The sequence below is a fragment of the Peromyscus maniculatus genome, chromosome 10, assembly GCF_049852395.1.
Source record: "Peromyscus maniculatus bairdii isolate BWxNUB_F1_BW_parent chromosome 10, HU_Pman_BW_mat_3.1, whole genome shotgun sequence".
In the NCBI taxonomy this organism is placed as follows: Eukaryota; Metazoa; Chordata; class Mammalia; order Rodentia; family Cricetidae; genus Peromyscus; species Peromyscus maniculatus.
The window spans coordinates 88,495,761-88,523,100 of NC_134861.1; the positions used below are offsets into that span (position 1 = coordinate 88,495,761).

Consider the following 27,340-nt stretch of genomic DNA (forward strand, 5'->3'; position numbering starts at 1 on the left):
AGTTTCTGGATAGAGAGCAACCCACACACTGCATCACTTACCGCATTAAAGTCGAAACAGCAGCAGGACACTAAGTCTGTCTGGTAAAAAGCAAAGCCATTGTTTGGCACACCAATGCTGAGCCAATATTCTGAGTTCAAGTAACTACACACAAATTAAACCTATGTGGTACACTGAACAACTGATAGCTAAGAAAGTATGTCTATGCTCTGAAATAATGTACAAGAAAGGATCATTCTTCAGAGGGCTACCATGACTCCTATGCTTTTAGAAGTGACAGATCTACAAACAGGGAAATTAAACAAATTCAGGGAACTTGCTGATGAAAATAACCAGTAACAGGTGCCAAATGAACCTTCTGAAATATTCTGAAATGTGAATACATCAATCATGCCAAGAGGCATATGATTTCTGATGGCATACTTCTAATTTCAGTTCAGTGCTATTCATTTTATAGGCTGTGCCATAAATACCAACATTTAATAGGCATGCCCTTAATTCATATCCTTTGAAAGGCATCTTACTAAAAAGTACTTCAGTTTCTCCTCTGGATCCAAGAATAAACCAAGTCTACCATAAACCAAACTTATGCTAAAAGAAATAATTATATTAATAAAACTTTCCGGGAAGCTTTTTCTTCCTACAGGCCTTTACCTGAGACATTTACATGAATGCATTTAGTTAAGTAAGAAGTACACATTCTTCCTTATCATCGTCCTGACAGGTCCCCAGTTCTTCCTTATCATCGTCCTGGCAGGTCCCCACCTTTCTTCTGCTTCCCTTCCCATTCTCCTCTTCCTGTGGCTCTTGCTCAGAACATCCAAGGGTTTTATCTTTTAAGCATTTAGGTGATAATTATGAAAGATGTTCTTGTCATCCTGTTCTTAAACAGGCTATAACTTTGGTAAATGAGCGGGTTAAAGATGTAGTAGCATTTACTTGTGTTTGAACTTAAATTTGGGAATTAATTATAGAATTAAAATCATACAGAGCAATCAGAAACATAAATGTTCTGTCTACAAACTCAAAACTTCAGTTGAAGTTTCTGATTTAGAAAAATAAGTCTAACTTCTCTACTTAATTTATCTACTTCTAATAGACAAAAGTCGTACAAATATGATACAAACCAAATGGAAAGTCGGTAAACAAATCTTTGAACACATCAGAAAAGAGTTACTTTGGGTTTTATGGGGAGAGGGAAGAAAAAAACCTTACAAACATGACAGCTCACATTTCAGTCAAAACGTTTGTTACTTTGAACATGTGACAAAGAGATTTTGCTTGCTACAGGACCATTATTGTAATACAATTTGTTTTTTGTAGCTGACGCTACCAACCAGTTAGTATACTTTGCAAAACTATTAAAGATATTTCAGAAACTCAGAATATAAAAGATTAAATTTTAAATCAGTATTAGAACAAAGTCCATTTTTAACACCAGGAAGTCTACTTTTGCATTAGAAATGAAGCTCTATGCTCCTGGCTCCTTCAATGCACGTGCTCAATCTACTTCTCCTGTGTCCCCCTCCCTCTGCTATCTGCTATTGAGTGTACAGGTGGGACCTGTCATTTTTATGACATCTTAGAAATACAATACAGACTTAAAATTCACCTACTGACAAGACATACTCAGGAGACAGAATTTTTAAACGGAGCACAGTTTTGTCCATGTTCTAGGTTTAATGTGCCACACCCTCAATTTTAACATAATCTGCCACAGATTCAAGTGATATGAGTCTTAGTTTTCAACTTTCTCCCTTCTCAGTGATATATGACTTTAAGAAAAAAAAAAAAGGATACGTTTTGTATTTCCACAAAGTATAACACTAAAACACAGTGGCTTTTAAAATACATTCACACAGGATGCTTATTAGTAAAATTAAGTATCTGCCTATAACTATCAGAAACGTAATTTGAAAATAAAGATTGGAACAAGGCAAATGGGAGGGTGGGGGAAGCTGGTCTCAGAACCCATTGTGCCATACCTGACTTTAACATGTGATATTCAAATGAATGTTCACACGCCTTACATCAAATAAATCAAACAAAAATATTCAGCTATGTTGTACAAAATTTTTTTTACATAAAACATCATAAATCTTGAACAGATCTACTGTATCTGAATTCTAAAAAGTTGCCTACAGAATGGTGCTGGGATTCTGTTCTCTGCTTGCTTTTAGGCAGTGCTGTTGCTTAAAAGTTGACACCAGGCACAATATTGTAAAAACAAAGTCAACAAGCAAGGAGCAGTAAGTGGATTTGAGCCTTTTCCAGATGTCAGTCCTGAGGATGCTGCAATATTCCCCATCAAAGTGTGTAAAGCTATGAGGAGGATACTGATGCTTGACAGTGGGTGACTTGACATGCACTTGTATGACTGTTACGATGGCAAACAGTGCAGTTTCCCCTTCCTCAAACAACACCGTTTTAATAAACCTAACACTCCAGTTCTTAAGAAAATTACCAGAAATCATATTTAACAGTTAAAAAAATACATAGCACAATCTAAAAATGCCCAAATTTTCTTTTATCATCACATAAAATATGCAGCAGCCCAACGGCATAAAGCTTATTCACTTATTCTGAGAACTAGAAAGTATATGAGCACACATGACTCACTTCATTGAATATATACCATGTCATTCACCTTGTCCTTTGGGCTTCTCACTGCCAAAGTTCCAAATGGCATGCATTTAACAAGACAATGCTGAGGACAGCAGCATTTCTGATCATCTGAACTGGCAGCTCAAAACAAGATACCACTCCTTTTACAAAGGGAACAAAGGGAAACAGTGTGTGAAATCTGGGCAAGAGGCTAAAGGGAAACCGTGCACATGAAAGCTGGGTTACCATGCCCTAGGTGTGTGCCACCCAAAACAAAACACAATCATCTACTTTACCAACATTTACAAAAACCACATTAAAATACACAGGATGATGAATGGTTTGAAAGAGTGCATTTGGAAGCAGAGAGACCCAATTACACACCTTCTTGCAACAGAGTGCCTTGATCATACACAAAATAAACTTAAGCTGTTTACAATGTTTCCCAATTTTTTTATTTTCCCCTCTACATTTAACTATTAAAAAAGATTTTTTTTATTAATAAATGGGCTCCTCTGTGGTTCATATACAATCATAAGTGAACTTTAAATTTCATTTATACAAACATCTCAAAAAATATCGGGAGTGAAGTATGGTAGGAAATATTGCTCACATTGCTAATAAACATGCGTCTATGAAAGAAGAAGAACGTTCTGTTAGTGCATATACCTCCAGAGCAGAAAACCCACCCAAAACAAAAGATCTAAATTAAACATACAGTAAGTAGCTGATTACAAAAAAAAGGTAATGTCCACAAAATTAAGTTTTTCATGCTATTCTACTTTCCAGTACTATGCTTCAGATAATCAATTTGCATGGCTAGATGTTGGATGCTTGAGGTATATAAGAAGGGATACCTGAACACTGAGGAAAATCTGTCATTAAGGGTTTCTTCTGCTTATTTGTTTATTCAGGTACTTTAACATTTTTAAAAGAATATTTTATTTACATCAAACTTTGCTGAACTACAGTGACATTCCAATTACAATAGATGACAACGCCTCTGTCACTAGGCACTTTTAAAAGGGAGTTTAGGCTTTACAGAGCTCTTCTGAATGCAATCCTGTGTGATATTACATCATCCCACCACCCTCATCCCACTAAAATTACCCTTTGGGGAAATATTATTTTATATAGCCTGATCAGTAAACTATGGAAGAAATTAGTATAAAATAGCCACAGGAAATGTATCATTTAACACTAATAAAACAGCCTAAGATGTCAGGTTTGAAAGAGGAGACAATTTGTATATATTTATAACTAATTAAATAATTTAAATTTGACTTGTACTTTATATATTAGTGAGACACAAATATAGGCTATTTTCTTTTAAAATTTCATTCACATAATGGAAAATTTCTTGTTTATTAAAAATATCACATTTTGATACTAGAAACAGTAAAGTGCATGAAAAGTTTAAAATATAAATTTCAGAAAACTCTTATAGCAGCAAAAAAGCAGAATAAAGAAAAACTTAAAAACACAGACACAACCTTTTCCAATGTTACTGTGCCATAATTAACATCAAGCAGCCAACTAATTTTCTCCCCACAAAATGGTATTTATGCTCTCTGCCTCTCAAGTCAGACTTTCAAGTGGCCCCTCTTGGCCAACAACAAAGTGGGGGGTTGGTTTCCAATACATCTAGAGGCATCCAACTTTGGGAATAAACTAGTAGCTTAATTCAAATCTAGACAGATATGGCAACAAAGATTAAAAGCATATGATGGCCATTTGGCAGCTAGAGTCAGAAAAAAATGATCCAAAGTTTTCAACTACTTCCCCAAGTCTGTCTTCTCCTCAAAATCCTCTCTATTTTTACCTCAAACAAACAAACAAAAACAACAAACAAACAAACAAACAAACAAAACAGCCATTTAACTTACTTTGGAAAATATGTGTAATAGTATATGGCTTTCCCTTTTTCAAACTTTGACCAGGGGCTTTTCATTCAACAATTTTCTTTGAACATTAAACTGTAGTGGTAAAGACAATATGGATCTTATCTTTTTTTTTTTTTTTCCAGTACAACCAGACAGAAAAGAAGAGTGGACATGAAAAATGAAAAATACCAGACACTAATTTTGTGGGCATCCTAAAAATACCAAGTTCTACTTTCAAGATGTATGGCAGTATATATCTGCTACTTTCCTATAAATGAACTGGAGAGATGGACTTAGAGTTAATAATTCTAAAAAGATTACAACTAATAGGCAGACCAAGAGAGAAAAGAGAAAAAGAAAAGAAAAAAAGGGGGATTCCTCAAACAAAACAACCAGCATTTGGCCAACAAACTGTCACATACTATGCTTGATTTTGAAAGCATGTTGTGCAATTATTTTCATTTTTCAAATTATCTTATTATGGCTAGTGGCTATATCACATTTAATGTACAAATCAAGCAAATTTAAGTGCTTTGTAAATGTGCAAATGACTTGGGAGCCAAAAATCAGTTTGTTATGAAGGGAAACAGAAACTCAAAGTTTTTCCTATAAGGCATGCCATCATTCAATTGAAAATCTTGTATTTGGAGTTTGTAAAAATCCCTTTTTACAAAAATGGTTGGCTTATTTGAAATTATTCCAAAGAATGTATTTGTTTTTAGAGAACAACACTGGTGTTGGGCCTCAAATTAGTGAATTGTGAATGCTGTTTTCTAATATAATAGGAAGAGAAGAAATCCAATTTTAAATATATTAAACTTTTGGATAGAGACAGATGGTAATACTTTGGTTCCAGCCCTAGTGCCAAATGATATCAGTATGCACAAAAACATACAAAGTCTTATAGCAAACACATAATGAAAGGAACCTGAAGCAGCAGCTTAAGGATGGCCATACTTCACTCCTACATACTTTGATTTACAACTGTACAAGTCCATAGCGACAGATCCCCGTCTTGGCGGGGCTGTACTCCACTACCTCCGATTAGGCAAGTGAACACCATTGACAAGAGGCAGGAGTGGAGGGTGGAGTTCAAGTTGTGTTAACAGTGAGAAGTGGTCTGAAGGGATGTGAGGGTGTGGACACCCAGTGATGTTGTTCTCAACCAGCCATTGAGGATCTAAAGGCCCCAGGACACCAAGCACGTTCATATGAGTCTTGGAATAGAAAATGTAGTCAATCACACCCTGGAAAGAGATTAGGGATAACGGGGAGGGGAAAGAAAAATATATTTAGAAAAAGAGAAAAACTCCATAAAAGAACAATCCTTAATTTGGAAAAGCTAAATAACTAAGTAACCTATATTCCTGGTACCTGTTATCCTGACTGTAGATTAAACAAGGCTGTAATCTTTAATGGGTTATTACATGAATAAAGGTGGCTGAATAGAGAAACACAGAATCCTACTGAATCATAAAGTTTTACATTTATACATAAATGATAAAACTAAAAAGCTAAACAGACTTGCTTGATTTGGTAAAATCTAACAGTCATGCAAGCTACTATATATAGTTAACTGTCCTAATTTGCTTAGTTTAAAATACTCATTTCTACAAATTCTGGCACTGAAGCAAAGTATCAATTAGCAGGAACAGACACATGCATGAAGACATGCAGCTGTATATATAACACCTGTTCCATTTCCCAGAGCTAGATCATTTGACTCATTTGATTAGTACATAGCAAAACTAATGTGCCTCCACCATCCTAGGCTGTACATAGATTTCACCTCATCTAATGCTTACATATATCAAGAGAGCCCACACTCAAGTAGAAAGGAATATTTCTACACGTGAAATTCATTCATCCATTCCTTTAATGTAGTGGAGACTTGCTATCTAACCCAGATAGGTTTGAATTCAAGATCCTCCTTCCTCACCCTCCCAAGTGCCGGGATTACAGGTATGTGCTACATGAAAGATATGTTGTTAAAGAACTTTTTTTTTTTAAGTGATTTTAGACCAATTCAGAAGATCAAGGTAGATGGTTTAAACTAATACGCCAAGTTTTTTTTTTTTAAATTTATAGTTCATGGACAAGTAAAAAGTAAACTTTCAAAAAGGAAGAAATAAAATTTTCTCTTAACCTACTCACAGACCAAGACAACAATAATAACTATTTAATTACTGAACACTTATTTTGGGAAACTTTTATTTACAGTTTTTTTCTGGGATATGCTGACAATGTTTTATATATTATTATAATTATAAAGATAGGATTTAAACTATAGTAAACTACATATCACTAAACATAGAAGTATATCTTTCAACTGCAAAAACAGTAATACGCTAGAGCTGGAGATTGCCAACTTTAATAGTACCATTGTCAACAATGCGAACAAAAGTTAATTAGAAAAGTATACAACCCACAGAAAACATTACAAATCAAGGCTTACTTCTCCCCAGAAAGTTAGTTCTTAAAAGTTTTACTGCCCATCACCATGTATAAGAGAGTGATAAAACAATACAAAAGCTACCAATGGATAGTTATCTAACAGTAGAACATTAACTTCTAAGCAGTTTTATTTCTGTTTTCTAACTATGAAAGCTGACTAATATCAACATACAGTTCTTTCTTCCTTATACTTTTGTTTGGAAAGAAGTAGACAAACATCAAAAATTAAGAAAGGAGGCTGGGCATAGTGGTGCCCAACTTTAATCTTTCATCCCAGCACATAGGAGGCATAGGCAGGTGGATCTCTGAGTTCAGAGCCAGCCTGGTCTACATAGTGAGCTACAGGTCAGCCACAGAGACCTGTCTCAAAAAACTAAACAGACAGAAAATAGAACAAAAAAGGAAAAGGATTATTTAAGATGTGAATAAGCCTATTTAATAATTTTCCTTTTGTATTATACTATAATTTCTCTACGCTTTCTATACTAACAATGTTCTACATCTATATATGTATACTTAGGATAGAACAAGATATACAATTCATTCTAGAAATGACAGAAAGTCAAACAGGTAAAGAGAAGAGCTACAGGTAGATGAAATGATCAGAAAATGGACAAAAGGAAGTGAGTAACCACAGAGAGTCACTGTCATCATCAGTCTTTTTGGAGGATCTTGTCCTGAACATGAACAACAGGTTCCCTTATGGTTAAGACTTCCTTTTCCTTTTACACACTTGCTCCATGGATGACCTGGGAATATACTAATGTGACTGCATGGGTAAGACTGACATTAAACACAATCTATGACCCCACCCTACAAGAAACTTGGGAAATAAGATAAATAAGATATCCAAAGAAAAATTGGACAGAATATTGTATAAATTCATTCCAAGTGAGTTCAGCTATATTAGGTGCTTAAATTCTTGCTAAGCACAGGTGGTGGTAAACAAGTGAAGATTAACTGTATTAATATATACCCGAGTGCTTTCAACAATGACTGACACATAGTAAAAATTTTAGAAATACTGGCTATTGTCACTAATATCTGAAATGTGAACAAATGAAAGTTCATTAAGAATTCAAATGACATCAATAATAACCACAAAACCTAACAAAATTCCTTCTTTAGTTGTCTATGCAAATCATACATTTGAGACTGGATTTTTGTGTGTTTGTTGTTTGGAGATTGCCTGTTGAATCAGTGATCATTCTTTGATTTCATGTATATGGATACTTTTTCTGCATGTGTGTCTGTGGAACATCTGGGGGCCTGGTGCTGACAAAGGTCAGAAGATGGCATCAGATCCCCTAGAAGCTGCCAGGTAAGTATTGGGAGTCAAACTCAGGTCCTCTGAAAGAGCAGTTGGTCTAAGTACTCTCTCTCTAGCTCTTCAAACTCTTAATCATAGGGTTTTATACTCTTCTTTTTTTACATACTTTTATTTGAAATAGTTCATATGCCAGCCCAGAGACTGCTACTTACTTTGAAATCAAAGGTGTAATTGGTATAAGGCATCAAGTTATTTTCATAGGCGCTCTTAAGTTGGAAGCCATGTGTGATTCTCCCTTCTGAGCTTCCATTCTTTCCACTACAGCTGAAGTTCATAAGACACTCATTGTACCTTAGTTCCTTGAAGTCTTTATGGTTGTCAGCTACTCCTCCATTGCTTAAATATTCCACAACACCTAGCAGAATAAAGAAAGGAACACTGCCCTTTAATATTTAGTACAAAGCTAGACACACCAGGTCTAGAGCAATTTGGTTAAGTCCTATGAAACTCTTAGCAGGATTTGGTGGTACATGTCTTTAATCTTAGTATCTAAGAAACAGAAAGGCAGGCTGGTTTCTCTAAGTTCCAGGCCAGCTTGGTCTACATAGGAAGCTCCAGGCAAGCCAGGGCTGCATGAGATCCTATCCCAGAAAAAAAATAAAAACACAGAAACAAAATAAAAAACAAACAAAAGTGTTCCTGTTTTGTTTTGTTTTTTTAAATTAAACACCAGCAATTTCATATAACTCAACCACATTGAAAGGCATTTGTTAATTTCAGAACAATGTATCAGGACCATCCAGGAATACTGTCAATCTTAATGGTTCTTTGGGTTCAGAGGACTTCTAGAGCCTAAATAGCATTCACCAGAAGTCTTGACTGTATTTTTGTAGTATTATTCTAAATCACTGTCTTCTGGTAGTTTGAAAGTAACTGGCCCCCATAATCTCATAAGGAGTGGCACTATTAGGAGGTGTGGCTCTGCTGAAGTGGGTATGGCCTTGTTGGAGGAAGTGTCATTGTGGGGGCGGGCTTTGAGGTTTCCTATGTGCAGGGTACTGCAGTGCCTCAGTCGACTTCCTTTGGACTGCATATCATGATGTACAGCACCATGTCTGCCTACACGCCGACATGCTCCCTACCATGATGATAATGGACTGAACTTCTGAAACTGTAAGCCAGCCCCAATTAAATGTTTTACTTTGTAAGAGTTGCCATGGTCATGGTGTCTCTTCACAGCAATAAAAACCCTAGCCAAGATTTATCTCTTTAGCAGTAGTTATAATAATCAATCAATAACATTAGGGATATATAAAAAGAATGTTTAGATTATTCATCCTCAATTCAATATTCAGGGTTAACTTGGAAGTATCATTATTTATTTTTTTAATTATTATTTTTCTGTGTATGAGTGTTCTGTTTACAAGTCTGTGTACCTGTGTGCCACATGCATGCCTGGTGCTTCACAGGCCAGAAATTCTGTCAAGATTCCTGGAATTAAGATTCCTGATGGTTTTAAGTCACCATGTGGGGGCTAGGAATTGAAACGCGGCCCTCTGGGAGAACAGTCAGTACTCTTAACAACTGAACCATCTCTCCAGCTCCCCTCCCCCATTATTCATTTTTAGGTAGCACTGAGTCTCAGTCTGACACCTATGAAGAACATTTCATGTCTAAATAACATTATATGCCAGAGACTAAATGCTAACATGTCTAAAAAGCTGAAAATAGCAGCTTCAAAAAGTTGCTACCGAGTAGCAAACATGAAAAGTCTCTTACTTTTTTTATTATTAGTTAGCAATACTATTAAATTCATCTATTAGTGATTAAGAATGATAGAAAAAATGAAGTAAAATGAGTGTCGGTGTTATGAATAATTCAAAAGGAAATGCAACTTATCTAGCATTTATAATATGCTAGGCAAACAATATAATGAGGTCAATAAAATGCTTATCCCCAAACTGAATAGCATGTATAGCACCTAAACAACAGAATCAAGATCCAACCCTGACAGTCTGGTTTGAGCCAGTGAACTATGCTTTGGTAACAATGATACTAGTAGTATCAATGGGAACAATGATACTAATAGCTATTATAAATGGTTTCAAGAAATCACATGAAATAATACAAGAAAAATACACACGTTTAGAGAATTTAACTATTTTTGTAAAAGACTAAGGAAGAGGGATGTGGGCTGAGGAGACAGCTCAGTAAAGGGACTACCATGCAGGCATTAGAGCTCAAGTCCAAGCTTCAGAACCGCTGGAAACCTGAGTGTGGTGGAGAGTTCTTGGAAGACCAGTGCTGGGGATATACAGGCAGACAGATCCCTGGGGCTCACTGGTCAGCCAGCATACCCTACTTGGTGATCCCTAGGCAGGTAGGGACATAGTGTGACAAACAAGGTGGATGGCACCCAAGGTTGACTTCTGGTGAGTGTGTGAGCACACATGCACACACATACCACCGTGTATACATGCATATACACGTGGGAGGATAGGAGAGGCAGAGGAAGGAAAGAAGGTGCCAGTTGGCCTAGGGGTCAAACCAAGTATTTGCAAAGATTTCAGCATTTACTTACTATGAACAAGATATTTACTAAGGTTGGTGACTATTTACAAATCCCAGGTATAGGCACTTCAGTTATTTTATATTTGCTATTGAGTGACTATTCTGACTAGCCAAATGACAGCTGGGGACATAATTCAGTGGTGGAATGCTTGCCTAACATGCAATAATCTTGGGTTTGATCCCTACTGAGGGTATGGATTAAATACCTTAATAGTAATATATAATTTTTAGAATATGTTTTACTAATAGTACAGGACTTATATTTTTTTGTTTTGCATTTGAAATCCACGATCTTGGGGCTGGAGAGATGGCTCAGAGGTTAAGAACATTGGCTACTCTCTTCCAGAGGTCCTGAGTTCAATTCCCAGCAACCACATGGTAGCTCACAACAATCTATAGCGAGATCTGGTACCCTCTTCTGGCATGCAGGGATACATAATAAATAAATAAAATTTTTTAAAAAAGGAAAGAAATCCAGGATCTAAAATAGAGAACTCAAGTCTTACAAAGATGAAATTCAGACATAAAGTAGTCCAGTAGTGTGATACACAATCTTACTAGAATTTTTGGCTCTTTATACTAGTATTAAGTACAGAAAGATCAATGAAAACTTGCCAAGATTATTATGTGAGATAGTTATCTGTAATGAATGTTCTCTAAAGAGTGCTCTTCTCTAATCAACTCTGTGCCTCAGAAGGTTGTTGATCTTGCATGGCTATAAATCCTTCCTATCCCTTTAGCTCCTAGCTGGACTTGGTTCATGGGCAGCCCTGGCAGATAAGAGCAGAGTGTGAGAGGGGTTTATCTTCCCACGGCTCCCTTCTTATTATAATCTGGCAGGCACCGATTATATCATTTCAACTCCCCCCGCCCCAAATTCCAACTGGTATGTTCCTTAATTTAGAAGAGAAAGCCCTGTTAGGAGATAGGTGGCTTTTCAACCAAGACTAAAAGCAAAACTGTAAGCGAGGAAAAAATGACGTTGTAAATACCTGAATCTGGCAATGAGTTAAGATCTGCACATAGCACCAGCGGGATGGAATTAGGATCTGCGGTTGGGCTGCCAGGCCTACTTGAGGCTTTCTCCAGAATGTTTTTAACCTCTGAGACAAACATCATGGTCTGAATAAGTTTCACATCAGAATACTCTGGGTCCCAATGCATGTGGGCATTTGCCACTATAAGCAGCTGTTTGTCTGCAGCATGAATAGGCTTCATACCTAAGTTTAAACATCATAAAAAAGAAAATGTAGAAAGTTATGTTTCTTAAATACTAGTACCTTAAAAGTTTCCTGAAAAAGATCCATAGCTACTTCTTTATTCTTTTCTATAAACTTATATTGATTTTTATCTCAAACTTATCTGAGAAGCTAAAGGGTAATTCTGGAAATCATGATATATTAGTTATTCATCACAATCATGTTAACAAATGGTAGCCTATGGAATAAACCTGGTCTACTACATATTTCTATTATAGCCTCTGTGAGCTAAAGGTAGTTTTACATTTTTCGAAGAGACTCTCTGTGGCTCACAGAGCCTAAAATATTTAGTATCTCGATCATTACAGAACAGCTTTGCTGACTCCTGCTGTACATGCTGATGCTAGGAATTATTTCATAATACAATCAGTATTTGGGTTATAGTACTTTTCATCTGCTGAGTTCTTAGTTTAAGCAAGCAAGTCATTTATTTTAATTTTAAATGGTGTATGTATGTGTATCAGAGTATGGAGTCGGTACATGAATACAGTGCTCATAGAGACCAGGACAAGGGCACTGATCTCTTGGAGCTGGTTAAATATAGATGCTAGGAACCTATCCTCTGGACAAACAATACATGCTCTTAACTGCTAAGCCTTCTTTTAAGCACAAGTAAGCACTTTTAAGTGCCTCTTATTTAATTAGCATAATAATCTAGTGAGAGAGTTTCCAGTTGAATTAACCAATACTGAATTTCTTGCCATTGTACAATACATTATCTGTCTTTCATTTCACAAGCTGAATAGTGAAAACTCAGTAGGAAAAATCAGCAACATTATATGAACCTAAAGAAAATGAAATAAGAAAGCATATGAATCCCCAAATAAATTCTAGTTATTATTTCTTTTTTTTTTTTCAAGTCAGGGTTTCTCTGTGTGGCCCTGGATATCCTGGAACTCATTCTATAGACCAGGATAGCCTCAAACTCACAGAAATCCACCTGCCTCTGCCTCCTGAGTGTGGGATTAAAGGCGTGCATCACCACTGGCCCCAAATAAAGTTAATTTTAAAATGGAAACTGTAGGACTGGATAGACGGCTCAGTGGTTAATAGCACTTGCTGCTCTTGAAGAGTCTGAGAATTCAGTTTCTAGCACTCACATCAGAGTGCTCACAACTGCCTGCAACTCCACTTCCAGTGGATCCAACAACTCTTCTGGCCTCCGTGTGTACCAGGCATGCACACTGTGCACATACACATATGCAAACATTCATTTCAAAACAAAAATCAAGCCGGGCGGTGGTGGCGCACGCCTTTAATCCCAGCACTCGGGAGGCAGAGGCAGGCGGATCTCTGTGAGTTCGAGGCCAGCCTGGTCTCCAAAGCGAGTTCCAGGAAAGGCGCAAAGCTACACAGAGAAACCCTGTCTCGAAAAACCAAAAAAAAAAAAAAAAAAAAAAACAAAAAAAAAAAAACAAAAATCAGAGAACTGTGTGTTCTCAAAAGTTTAAATACTTTTATCGTTCTGTCAGCATCTATTAAAGTTTACTTTCCACAATTTTATTTTATTAATTACTATGTCCACCTTTTGAAAAATATTGTGTTGATGTTAATTTTGAACATAATTTTAGGGAAAGAATGTATATAGCTGAATATCATCTTCCAATTACCCGAGTATTGAAAGCATTACGTGGCTGACTACCCTGAGTTCACACAAAGCAATTAGAAAGATGACCCTAAAATAGGCAAGGCATAAAATTCAATATTAATGCTATAACACCACTTACATAAACCTATATATCCTATATATGTATACAAATATTCATATATACAAACACACAAATACTTATATATTTATACTTGGATTCATAAAAAGAAACGAGTAGGAGCTATTTCTAGATTGTGATAAGACAGGAGCTTCTCGCTTTTTAAATTTATATACTTTGGGACTGTTGAAGTATCACAGAAGATGCAAACCTAAGTTTTCTACTGAAATTTTCTTAAGAATATCTCAGAATTTTCTACTGAAATATAAACTCTAAAGAATAAGGCCCAATTTCTAAGTCTGATATTTTGGTAAAAGTATGCTTCTTTCTAAATCTTATCATATTTAATTTTCTTCAACATTGAGAAAATAAATTACCAAAGTAATCTGCTATATGAAACTGAAGGAATAATTTGAATTTTTTGTAAGCTGTCTGCTTTTCCTAGAAGTTTTCATGTCACTGATGGCAATAAGTGAATGTTCACTGTGTTAAATATTAAAACGAGTCCCCAAAAAGCCATTTGCTACTACCCACCAAATTCCTCCTCTAGAAGGATAAGGGACATATTTTAGGAAGTAGAAGTATTACTATGTAATTTAGAATTACTCCTCTGCAAATTAAAAAGGACATTTCTATAAAGCAGCACAAAACACACCGGAAGAAGAAAGTGAGAAAAAAGACATAAAAAAAAAATTTGAAAAAGTTAAAAAAGAAGTAAACATGAAATCTCACATTAAAGGCTGATTTTGTTTAATGATAAACTGAAGAACTGTATAAAAGAGAAATGTGACAGAATTATAGTCTAAATAATTCAAACTAGGACTCAAGACCGTCTTTTCTTTCACAGGCAGCACAGAAAGAGAAGTGCACTGGTAATGGTCTCATCACCTTGTTCCTGTCTGAAACATTACTGAGTAATGAAGAGCTCCCAGGCAGGCAGGAGAGAGTCTAACAAAAGATCTTGACAATGCCAAGTACACAATGAATTTCTGACTCTCAGGGAAGCTATAAATAATCTAAAAACCCTGAAGGATCACACAGATAAAAGATGTCATTCTCACCCTGACAAAGACTTCAGATTTAACAAAGAAATTAAAGAAAACAAGCCAACTATTTAACCTTAAAAACAAAGGGTTCACACTCATGAAGCTAAAGCTACAAGAGAGGACTAAGTGACTGCATTTCTAAGTCAGCCTAACTAAAACATCCCTATTTCAAAGAACTTTTTCAATTAATGGTATGTTAAAAAGGCAGGTAGGTATTACCTTGTAAGTAAAAATGATAGAAACTATAGACTATGTCAGGAAATCATAAGAAATACATGATAACTTCTATAATTAGTATTATTTTCTCATTCATCTCCATTACAGTTCTCAAAAGAAAACAATTTTGTAATAAATGATTCGAAGATTCTCTTTTCCTGTTCTGAGATAAGGAAATCGGAATGGTGTCTCTTTTTAATACTATTGTATTAAATAGTATTTTAATACTATTACAAAGATGGCACTCACCTGTTCCAAAGAGTTCCTTGTGAACCTCTAAAACCACGGCAACGCCAATGTTATCTTTCGTCATCACTCTGTTCAGCATTGCTTCGGATCCATCTGAATTCGCCATTGCTACCTGGTTGAATTCCACTGTATGCTTCTGCACCAGTGTAAATCTAAAAGGCACACATATTTAGATGACTTAGGTAGTTACACTGTCATGCTAAGACATGAAGAGTGGAGTGGACACAATACAGACACTTGATAATCTGTCATTTTCTAGCTACAAATGGTCATGTGATATAATTCTGGAAATAAGAAATATGGTTTTTATAAACTTTATGGAGGCCCCATCTAGCAAAGATAAAATATATATCCTCATCATCCTTTCATGTCTTTCCCCCTTCTAGCAAGTACCTAAAGGACTAATAAGTAAGTGTGAACCAACCAGATGTGGAAAGAAGCCAATCTTGTAAGGATGGGGAAGCAGCTGGATCAATTCTATCTATTTCTGACTATTTGATGTATCTGAGAATTCATTTACTTGAGCGACTGTTCAGACTGTCTGGCATTTCAAGGTGCACACAATCTTAACTGACTCACCAACTTAAAGAGAATGAATAAAGTCTATCTGCCCCATTTGCAGATTTTTTTTTTGTACCATATCAAGATAATTGTCAAGAAAATGTAGGAATACAACCCTTTTCCCAGCTAAAAATTATCACACTTTTGACTAGTTTTTTTTATTACTCAAAGACTGTAATTATGTGTAAATGTTCAGAAAAAGATTGTGTCAAAAGAAGAAATGACTCTCTATGACGATGGCTTCTATACTACAGTATTTTCTTTCCTTAGTGACAAATTTTAAGTATAATAGAATTGTAGGCTATAATAAAAGTCTAATGCTGATGTTTAAGAACTGTGAGCTTGGTCAAGCCCTCTGTACTACTTGTTTTGTCAGTTGGATACAAGCTAGACTTCTCTGGAAAGAGGAGTCTCAATTGAAAAAAAAAAAAACAAAAAAAAAAGACTGCCTGTTGGCAAGTTGACGTGTGAGGGTCCAGCTCACTGGGAGCATGCCACCCTTGGCAGGTGGTACTGGGGTGGTGTAAGAAAACAGACTGAATAAACCCTTGAGGGAAAGCCATAAGCAGTGTTCTTTCATGGCATTTATGGCTTTTGCTTCAGTTCCTGCCTCCAGTTTCCTGACCTGACTTCATCTAGTGATGATCACTTATAAGGTTAAGATGAAAGAAACCTTTGCTCCAAGTTGCTTTTAGTCATGATCTTTATCAGAGCATTAGAAACCAAACTAAGATACTATTTAACATCATTTACACAGTTTTATTAGTTTTTGAAATATTTACAGAGAACCAAAACAGTACTGCGGGGTAAGCAGCAGCCCCTGACTGGCTTTGAACTTGCAGGTAATTCTCTCTTCCTGCCTTTGACCCTTAGTAATAAGATTAGAGCATGTAGCACCACACACAGTTTATCATACTACTTTTCACTAGAAGTTAAAATACATTTTTGATTTCATAACAATCTATCACTTTACATTCTTTCTAGCTTTGAAAATTGAGCCACAAATATCCCACACAAATATTTTTGAAATATTGACTAAAAGGCCTTTATACAGGATATGATGCTAGATGAAACAATATTCTTTCCATCAACTTCTTGCTCCAATTTTGAATGTCTCAGATGTGCTTAGAATAAGTTATGTGTAAAGGGTCTGGTCATATGGCCTATTTCAAACTCAAGAGTCCTTAAAGAAAGCAGTTTCCACCTTGTACAGTAAAAAGGTAGTCCTTAAGCTGAAAAGGCTACCAATGTAAAGAATGAAGTTATGAGCATTCAGGTAAAAGAAGGTAAAGATCCCGAGACAGCAAATGGCTTTGTTAAAAAATAAAACAAAACAACAACAAAACAAAAAAAAATTAGAAGAACACAAAACATAAGAAAAAGAATGGCAGAGTATGAAATCGTATTGGACATGAAATATACAGGGGCAGCTAAGTAGATTATAGGTAAAGAGCACTTGCTGCTCTTCTAAATGAACTGAGTTTGATTCCCAGCATGCACATTAGACACAACACAACTAACTGTAACTCTAGTTCCAAGGGAACCTGACAGCCTCTTCTGGCTTCTACAGGCATCCAACATACAAAATATACACACATACACATAAATAAAATAAGAGGCAAGTATAGTACCACACGTCTTTAATCCCAGCTCTTAAGAGGCAGAGACAGGTGGATATCTCTAAGTTTAAACCTAGTCTGGTCTACATAGCTAGTTCCAGGCCAGCCAATGCTACGTAGTGAAACTGAGTCTCTAAATAAATATGTAATAACATCTTTTTATATTTTATAACACTAACTTAACACAACCATTTATATTCTTCCCCAACCACCATATACCAAGTATGTTCCATGTGACTTTTACTTTCTGGTGTACAGAATGCAATTCAGGAAACATTTTGAAATATAGCATTCTCATCACCGGGTGGAAGCCTTTAATCCCAGCACTTGGGAGGCAGAGCCAGTTACATTGATCCCTGTGAATGCGAGGCCAGCTTGGGTCTACAGAGCAAGATCCAGGACAGGCACCAAAACTACACAAAGAAACCCTGTCTCAAAAGAAACAAGAAAAAAAAGGAAGGAAGGAAGGAGGGAGGGAGGGAGGGAGGGAGGGAGGGAGGGAGGGAGGGAGGGAGGGAGGGAGGGAAGGAAGGAAGGAAGGAAGGAGGGAAGGAAGGAGGGAAGGAGGGAGGGAGGGAGGAAGGAAGGGAGGGAGGAAGGAAGGGGGGAGGGAGGGAGGGAGGGAGGGAGGGAGGAAGGAAGGAAGGAAGGAAGGAAGGAAGGAAGGAAGGAAGGAAGGAAGGAAGGAAGGAAGGAAGGAAGGAAGGAAGGAAGGAAATATAGCATTCTTCCTCTATTCTACTGAAATTTTTCTTTTGATTACCATGCATTAGTTTACAGTTACTTTCTAGTTATTGCTTTACGATAACAGTCTTTGATAATATATAAAATCTTAAGTCTGCCATTTTTTTTTTCAGTATTTAAAATTCACTTGGTATTTATATTCTGGTTGGTGTACTCTGCTTTATAAGCATCATCCCTGACGCTATTTTATCATATAAGATTGTTTTTTTCTATGTTCCCCTTGTTGAAAATTTTTAGCAAAAGCTCAAATGAACATAAAAAAAATTATATAGTCAAGAATGGTATGACTAAAAAACCAAAACTATAATAAAACAGCATTAAAAAAGCCTTATATATTTGAGAAAGACTGTATCTCATGTGCAGGAGAACATGTTCAAAACAAGCCTTCAAATAAGCAACAATTTCTTAACAGTGTGCAGTCTAAAAGTAATGTGCTATGTTGCCATGTGATTACACTAAAACTAGAAATACAACACTGAACACCAACTGTGAGCAACTAAAACAATAGGACTTAAATAGTATTTCCCCCAAATTTACTTCTAAGTGAAAAGAACACAGAACACCATTGAGAAGATAGTATGAACCAGGGAGATAGCTCTGTGTGGTAAAGGCCCTTGCACTCCAAAGCCCGATAATCTACACCAGGGAGGAAGGAGAGAATGGACTCGTCCTTCACGTTGCCCCTAACTTTTACACACAGGTCACTGGTGCATGTGCTGACATCAACCACCCTACATGCACACACACAAAAAAAGAAATGTGAAAGTGAAAAGAGGAAGAGGAGGACGAGCAGGAGAAAAGGGAGGAGGAAAGTATGGTACCAAAAGTTAACCAGTATCTTCCTTTCTGTATCACTTCTCTGTAAATTTCTTAAGGTATATTTAGCATGAAATATATAAAGGATGACCTTGAGTCTCATCAATCATTAGCATGTAAGAAAACTAACTTAGCACCGCTGGCAGTGACACACACCTTTAATCTCAGCACTGGGGAGGCAGAGCCAGGCGGATCTCTGTGAGTTCAAGACCAGCCTGGTCTACAGAGCGAGATCCAGGACAGGCACCAAAACTACACAGAGAAACCCTGTCTCAAAAAAAAAAAAAAAAAAAAAAAAAAAAAAAAAACCAAACCAAACAAAAACAACAACAAAAAAAACCTAACTTAGTAAATGCAAACCTATAGGCTAGAAATAAATATGAAAGAAAAATAGGCAAATACCACTCTGTGTCTGCACAGCCTTTAACATTTTTGTTCATTTGGGTTTGTGAGACAGGGTCTCTCTTTGTGGCCTTTCCATTCCTGGAACTTACTATGTAGACCATAGTAAGGCTGTTCTCCAACTAACACAGATTTACCAGCCTCTGCCTCTTGAGTGCTGAGAACTCTTGAAGGTACTTCTAACCCTTTTATCAATTTAAGCCCCATAATGACAATAGATTAATAGTTTTTATTAACTCACATTTGAAAAGAAGAACTGTGGCATAAAGCCATTTTACATCTCAACTTTACACTATTTTAAAGATTTGTTATTTTTATTTATGTCTATGTGTGTGTCTACGTGAGTTTATGTGTGCCACATGTGCAGAGTGTCTGTAGAGACCAGAGGGCATCATCCTCTGGAACTGGTGGTTGTGAGCTGCCTAACATGGGAGCTGGGAAACAAACCCAGGTCCTCAGCAGAGGTACTCTTAACATGAGCCCTTGTTCCAGCCCCACATTTAATTGATGGCAAATTAGTATTAGAAGCCAGAATTCAAGATCTCATTTTAAAAAATTAAAATCACAGATTAGTAAATGCAACCAAAATAATCAATAACCCAGAGGCCAATGAGAATACTTATAAAAAGTGTAGCAGTTTGGAGTGGCACTATAACTTCTGAATGCCCTTCTTCCAAGAACAAAACTGTATTTAACAATACAAAAAGAAAAAGAAAGAAGCAAGTACCTGGCCTTTCCTAGATAACATCTACAAGTTACCTCATTTGGGAAAATTGCCTTTGAATTGAATTGGACATTTATTACCAGTGTTCATAGGAAAATTTCCTTGAAGTACCGTTGTTTAAAACTATGTAATAACAGTAAAATGTTCAAGAGCACCAAGCTGGCTTCCCCACCTACGCTTTTCCTCTCCTACGCTGTCCAGATAAAAATCAATCTTAAATGCAGTTCTCTACACACACACCCCACATATAAAATGCATGTATGTGTTTTATAACATGTTTGCCTACTATAGGTCATATTTGACATAAAAGACAAAGCAAACTCATTTCTGGCATTTGATCAATCAAAATTGATTTCTGTGGTATCTTTAACTATTAAAAATAAATGATATTTATGATGGCACCTAAAAGGTCCTGCCAAATTTCAAGGTCCTGATGAGCCTTGCCAAAGTAAAACTAGGTGGGATTAGAGTGTGGCTCAATAGTCAGCAACCACTTGCCATCTTAAAAAGAAATCACTAGAATATTTCAGTATATTCTAATTCTCTACGTGTCCATAGAAATATAGAAATATGAAATATATAAAAATGACCTTGAGTCTCATCAATCATTAGAATGTAAGAAAACTAACTTAGTAAATGCAAACTTACAGACTAGAAATAAATATGAAAGAAAAATAGGCAAACACCATTCTGTGTCTGCATAGCTTTGTAACGTTTTTAAGCTACGATAAAAGCTAGAACATAAAATATAATCTGTGTCCTAACTTTTACCAAAAGTACTCCATTCTTTCACCATATGGGTAGGTATTTTGATAAAAATTACTGTCTGCACTAATTTAAGAGACTTTGAAAATGCATACAGAGTCAAAATAGTCTTCTACAGCTATTACTTTGACTTTGTTCATTTTGTAAACAAAATGTCTCTTCCAAGGTAAAATAAACAAGTGAAGAAATAGATCTGAAAGGGTAAACAACTTACTCAGGATCACACAGCCAATTGAATAGCAAAGGTGTGATGTCCTAGTCTTTGCACTATTACCACCTCTTCCAGGAAGGAAGAAGAAAATAGAAGTGGAGTCCCTGCAGCTTCCCCTCAGACAAAGAACTACGCAATGCTAAGAACAGAAGAAACAGTCTTCCCCAAGGAGGAGCCCCTAGCTGGTCATCCTACACCGAGGGGTCAGTCCTGAATTATGTACATACATATGAGCAACACTGCAGACTCAGGAGGTTGTATTTAAATATGATGGGCCTATGTGTACACACACATATGTAAGAGTAAAATTAAAGAAAAAGAGGCCAGAAGTTTGAGAGGAGTAAGAAAGTGGGAAGACATGGGAGAAATGATATACATTGTAATAATAAAAATATTGGGGCACACAGAAAGTGGGGTCCTTGGAAAGTTATTAGCAAAAGGTTTAATTAAACAATGTATCACATTCTAAGTCTCCACTGTTATGGACTCCATGATGCTATACTATTTAGGAAGGAAATAGCTAAGGAAGTTAAGAAAAAGAATTCAACAAAATATTTTCTATGTACTCATCTTTAAAAACAGTTCAGTCTTTAATAATCTAAGAATGAATCTGCAACTATCCAATCAATGGTTCAAGTTTCCTATACTGCAGTTATAACTATTATTTCAAAACATGAACCAACCCTAGCAACTTATCAAGGAATTAAAATTCCTCCTTTCAAACTGTACAGGGTATGGTTTTGTTGTTGTTGTTTGTTTTTTCTTTGTTTTGTTTTGGAGACAGGGTCTCTCTGCGTAGCTTTGAAGCCTTTTCTGGAACTCACTCTGTAGCCCAGGCTGGCCTCAAACTCACAGAGATCCGCCTGCCTCTGCCTCCCAAGTGCTGGAATTAAAGGTGGGCACCACCACCGGCTGGCTTAAGGATATGATTTAAAAAAAAAAAAAAAAATCTTCTACATTATCTGGAAAGTAGGAGGAGGAAATAGACCAGATGCAGTGGCACACACCTGTAATCCCAGCACGTTAACAGTGAGCTCAAAGCTACATAAAGACCCTGTCTTAGGAAGACAGAGATGAGGAGAGGAAGAGCACCAGGTAGAAAAGGGGGACAAGGATGGAGGAAGGCAGTCAATGGGAAAATACCTTGATGTTATTAAACATTTTACTGTTACCACATAGTGTTTTAAGCTTACAATGCTTCAAAGGAATTTTTCTATGAACATTATTGGTAATAAATGTCAAATTTGAGCATTTTTTCCAAATGAGGTAACTTTGTAAGAAGTAAAAGTAATGCCAGAGCAGAAACAAAAAGCCTAAATATTGTATTGTTATAGAAATTGTTTCTGTCAACTATGAAGGGAAAGACCTCATGAAGCACTGTTCACAGAACCTGTCTGCCTGTGTCATTATCTATTTTAAAAAAAAAAAATAAGAAAATAGGTATCTACTTACCTCTGAGTCACTTTAAAAATTTAAACAAGACAATCCATATAAATAATTAGAAAGGACTTTTTATCTAGTAAAATAAAACTTGCAAAAATACTAAGGAACTATATATATTCTGGCATTAAATACTATAGAGTTCTATACTTGTACTTAAAATGAGATGTTTATTAAAAATTCACAGAAAAGATAACAAACCGGGTAAATAAAAATGAGAAGTGGGCCAAAAGATTTCAAGTTCACTGATTTTGTTCACATAAAAATAATATATATGATGGAAAGATGTGCTTCAGAAAAAAAAAATGCCTGACTTTGTTATAAAGGGGATTAAACAGGGAAATACTAATACACAGGCATAAACATATACCCAGCTATCTTGCATGTAGATAATTGTCAATGTATCAAGTCTAAAGTATTAACTATGGAATTCAACCTCTTTCACTTCCACACATTTTCTTTTAACTAGTGTTAATTTTTTAACTTCCCACTTACAAAGTCCTATGGTTTCCTTCTGTCCTCTCCTTATCTATGTAACTACAACTTTCATATACATATAAGCATATATGCATATATATATATTTTCCTGCTATATTTGAAGTCCTAGTGAGATTAGGAATTATTCACCCTTAGCACAGACTTGTCACAAAAAAAGTTCAGTAAGCATTTAGTAAATAAATTATTAAATAGATATATGAAATGTTAATTGAAAATGATGAAAAGGTTCATCATATAAATGAAATCTCAGAAAGTAATCCACTTCAGTTACTGTTTTCATACGGTATTAATTCCACTTTACATATAACTAATATTTTACTTCATGAAAATATTTTAAAAACAGAATCTTCAAATCTATCTCAAATTTTTAGAGTAAGCTGACAATAAAAATACAAAGAATAATACAATAAATAGCTTCATTTTCAGTACATTTCCTAAGAAAAAGTTTGAACTTCTCCAACACTTGCAATCTCTAGCTTCACCTTTTGAGAGTCACACTAAAAAAAAAATTAAAGTCATTAAGTGCATGTCTCTGTGCTGTTTTACTGACTTACTTTTCTGTTTTGAAGAATATTGCACAACCATCCACATGCTTTCTTTCCTGCTCAGACATGATTTTGGCACGTGACTTTGGAGAAAAAAATCCATCATATCCACGATCCTTCAATGCTGGCAGAAAGAGAGTAAAGTATTGCTCTGTTTCCACTTCCTATGATGAAAGAAAAATTATTATATACATGACAGAGTGAAAGCATGATTAAGACATAAAAATATTATGCATGAGTAAGGGGTGACTAAGATAAAGCACTTCAAGTAACATGCCATCCTGCTCTCTTATCAGTAGCGGGTGCCTTTGACATGTGCAGCATTTTAAACATAAGGTAAAATAAGGTTGGCATGATTTTCTCTTGTTCACAGTACTGGTTAGTAAACAGGAGTAGGATTATATTTCAGCTCCCCTGATTCCCAAATTAGATTTCACTCCAATACATTTCACTTCCTCAAGACTAGCAATTAAACAAAGCATATATGATAGGTTATATGGTAGGAAACACTAAATCTTTCATGTAAACAGAAAAAAAGATTACTTAGTCTTCTTAAACTGTGGTAGAAAGAAACAATACCTGGAGTGTGACAGAATCAACAACAACAAAAATCTAAAATTTTAGAAAGTTTTAAAAATAGCAATCATAAAAATGTGCTAATTTAGTAATTTAGAGACTTTATTCTTTGATCCATAGAACATTTTAAACAAATCTTTCCAAATGAAATAATCAAATGTGGAAGTGATGACACTGATATATAAAAGTGCTAACAGCTGCTTTTATAGCGAAAACCTGTAAGTGACTAACAGTCCTACAGCAGGAAAGTTGTATTCCGATAATTATACTCACATACTTAAGAATTTGAGTAACATGAAAACTGCATTAGTGAATAAACAAAACATCAACAGCAGAATCTCTCATTTTATTAAAAATAACTGAAATAATTAAAAATTAAAATGAACAAAAATAGCATACATTAAAATACTCCAGAGGTTTTAACATACTAGTTCTTTGATGTATAGGAGTGCATGTTTTCCTTGGTCATATTTTCTAATTTTTCAGCTTTCCTAGAATACTTTATAATAAATTATGGCTGTTACATAAGTTTTCATAGATTCTGATTTATCTTTCAAACTACATTTCACTCACACAGGCACGAGCATGTTCCTACTATAAATACTAAAGCAAAAGCTAAACAGTGAACCACAGCCTAATTCACTTGTTTTCTTCTCCCCTAATTCTGGTTCTTCTTACTGTTTTTAAGAACATTTACTCTTTAAACATTTTTATTTGTTATGTTTCAGGTAGTGTAAAATACAAAATAAAGAAACAAAACTATCAAGCTACTTTTTTATTTTATTTTAAAAAACTGTTTCCTTATTTGTTTTCGTTTTTTGAGATAGGGTCTCACTATGTAGGCATAACTGGTCGCTAAAAACAAAACAAAAAACAAACAAAAACAAAAAGCAAGGTATCAGTTTTCTGCCCAGGATACATTGAAAATGTGCAAAATAATACAATAATTTTAAAGCTTCTTTAAAAGAAATGGCAACTATTTGAGGTGGTGGAGATGAACAAGCCTTACTTAGCCATTTCACACTGTACAGATAAATTAAAATACCATACTATCTAATAAATGTAGACAATTATTTGTTAGTTTAAAATTTTCAAAACAAAAACATTTGATATGCTTTGAAATTAATAAAATTACTTAAAAAACTAGTTCAAATATGTTGAAAAGGAATTTAAATCTCAAAAGAATATATTTCTTCTTCAGTTAAATTCAATAAATATAGTGTTATTAAGTAGAAGATTCTAAAGCATTCCTCTCTAATTCAAGGCTACGTAACTTGTACAACTGGGTCCTTCTTCAAGTGGTCCACCTACTGAGATCTGAGCCCTTAACAAGACTTTAAAAGAATTGAAAGGGATTTTTAAATTATTTTTGAAAAATAAATAAAAAAATTTTACTAATATAGATCTATATAAATGTACTGGAAAAAAGAAACAAAATTAGGTAAGTCTAAATTTTAAAGATAGTTTATAAAGTAAGAAAATTTATGATTTACTGTGCAGTTTTTTAAATGTTTAAGGAACAGTTTTGAGAAAACTCTTTCTTCTGAACTTAACTCTAAATAAAACTTATATTCCTGAAAGACTAGTAACCTTTTTGCAATTTTCTCTATGAGTAATTATGATAAATTATTCACAGGGGAATTGTTAAAATTGTTAATATGCATTAAGAGTCAACATTAATTTCAGAAAATAGTAAATAAAAATAAGTGCATGTGTGTCCTTGGTCAGCAATATAGTTACACTGTGTCAATCTCTTAATCTGTTTTAAAATAATCCCTTTCTTTAAAGGAACGAACTATTCTTTTTGAGTTGTGCTTTGAACACAGGCTATCTCCCAGAGAAAGGTTCTTTTATTATTTTTAGTCCACCTTTAAATTAAACACAATTTAATTTCTATAGTGTTACCTGAAGACTAATGATATCTGCGTCCCAGTTAACAATTTCTTCCATAATTCCCTTTTTCCTGTATTCCCAGTTTAATGCCCAGGATGGGCAATAGCCATATAGCTGCCGGGTAGCGTATTTATCACATAACACATTGTAACACATAACCGTGAATGATGCTAAGAAGCAAGAGAAAAAAAAAAAAAACAGACAAAAGGGAGGAAATTAGGCAACTTTTTGTTAATCAAGAATATACCTGCATAAGCACACAAATACAGTTCATATATCATTATGGCAAAATGCCAGAAGTAGATTCTGAAGTATTTTCCTGTTTCATTTGGAATGCAGGATTTCTCAGAGGTAGGATTTTCTATGACTTTTACCTTTTAAGTTTAAGACAATTTCACTTAACGTGTTACCTGATGATTTCACTGAAATACATTACACCAATGTTTGTTTAATAGTCTGGATTTAACTATCTAGATTCAAAATTTTGAAATCAATAAGTTCAAATTTTGAAAATCAGAGTATTGTTTGCATGTGATTTACTGAGAAAAGGGTTTAGTTTAATTAAAACAAAAGCAAATTTTACTCTCATTATAATTAAAAGGTTCTAATTTCATTCATGTCAAAATATCGTTAGTTAATATTTTGGGGATGTATTATTACTCCCACTAATCTGAGCCAGAAGGGGCTGAACTAACAAAAATTTAGCCATACAAGAATTCTTTTTGCCAATCTAATGTAAATTTCTGAAATAAAATTATCATTTTGTAAGATTCTGACTTATTTTAAAAAAAAAAAAACTGTAAGCAAACTAATAATCTAGATGCCCTCACTACTCAAAATATGCTCTAAGGCCTAGCAGCATCAATGCTCACCTGGATGCTTAGAAATTCACAACTCTGGCCCCTAAATGTCTGTGAAACAGGAACTAAAGTTTAACAAAATTCTGAATTGACCCAAATTAACATGCATATTAAACTACAAAAAGGCCTGTCTTTCCTCAATAATTCTCCATCTTGGGTACCCATTAGAATCACTTTGTAGGTTTAAAAAATCATGAACAACAACAAAAACTGATACCAAGGAGGATATAACTCTATACTAAGTCAGTGCATTAGCTTCCTGGATGCATATTTTCAAAAGAGATGCACTTGGTTATAACAAACCTACATGACTGAGAACCACTGATTTAATAAATTTGTAAGCAATTCAAGATGAAGTAACATTTGTTTAAGTTGGATTCAGTTTCAAGAATAGGAAAGGTAGTAAAGTATCTGGTTCATGGCCACTT

At 35.1% G+C, this 27,340-nt stretch overlaps 1 protein-coding gene across 7 annotated transcripts in view; it reads right to left on the minus strand.

Annotated features, from left to right (window-relative positions):
• Window positions 1-1,660: 1,660 nt before the first annotated feature.
• Window positions 1,661-27,340, minus strand: part of Cnot6l (CCR4-NOT transcription complex subunit 6 like) — an 83,932-nt gene continuing 58,252 nt past the window's right edge. For 6 of the 7 annotated variants that reach the window (XM_076546679.1, XM_076546677.1, XM_006996869.4 and 3 more), the window contains exons 7-12: window positions 26,065-26,222; window positions 23,593-23,747; window positions 15,259-15,410; window positions 11,775-12,002; window positions 8,424-8,626; window positions 1,661-5,734 (exon numbers count right to left, since the gene is read on the minus strand). In XM_076546679.1, the coding sequence (XP_076402794.1) occupies window positions 5,522-5,734; window positions 8,424-8,626; window positions 11,775-12,002; window positions 15,259-15,410; window positions 23,593-23,747; window positions 26,065-26,222 (1,109 nt within the window). In that variant the 3' untranslated portion in view covers window positions 1,661-5,521. The remainder of the gene's footprint in view (window positions 5,735-8,423; window positions 8,627-11,774; window positions 12,003-15,258; window positions 15,411-23,592; window positions 23,748-26,064; window positions 26,223-27,340) is intronic. The other variant, XM_076546678.1, reaches the window with a different exon arrangement.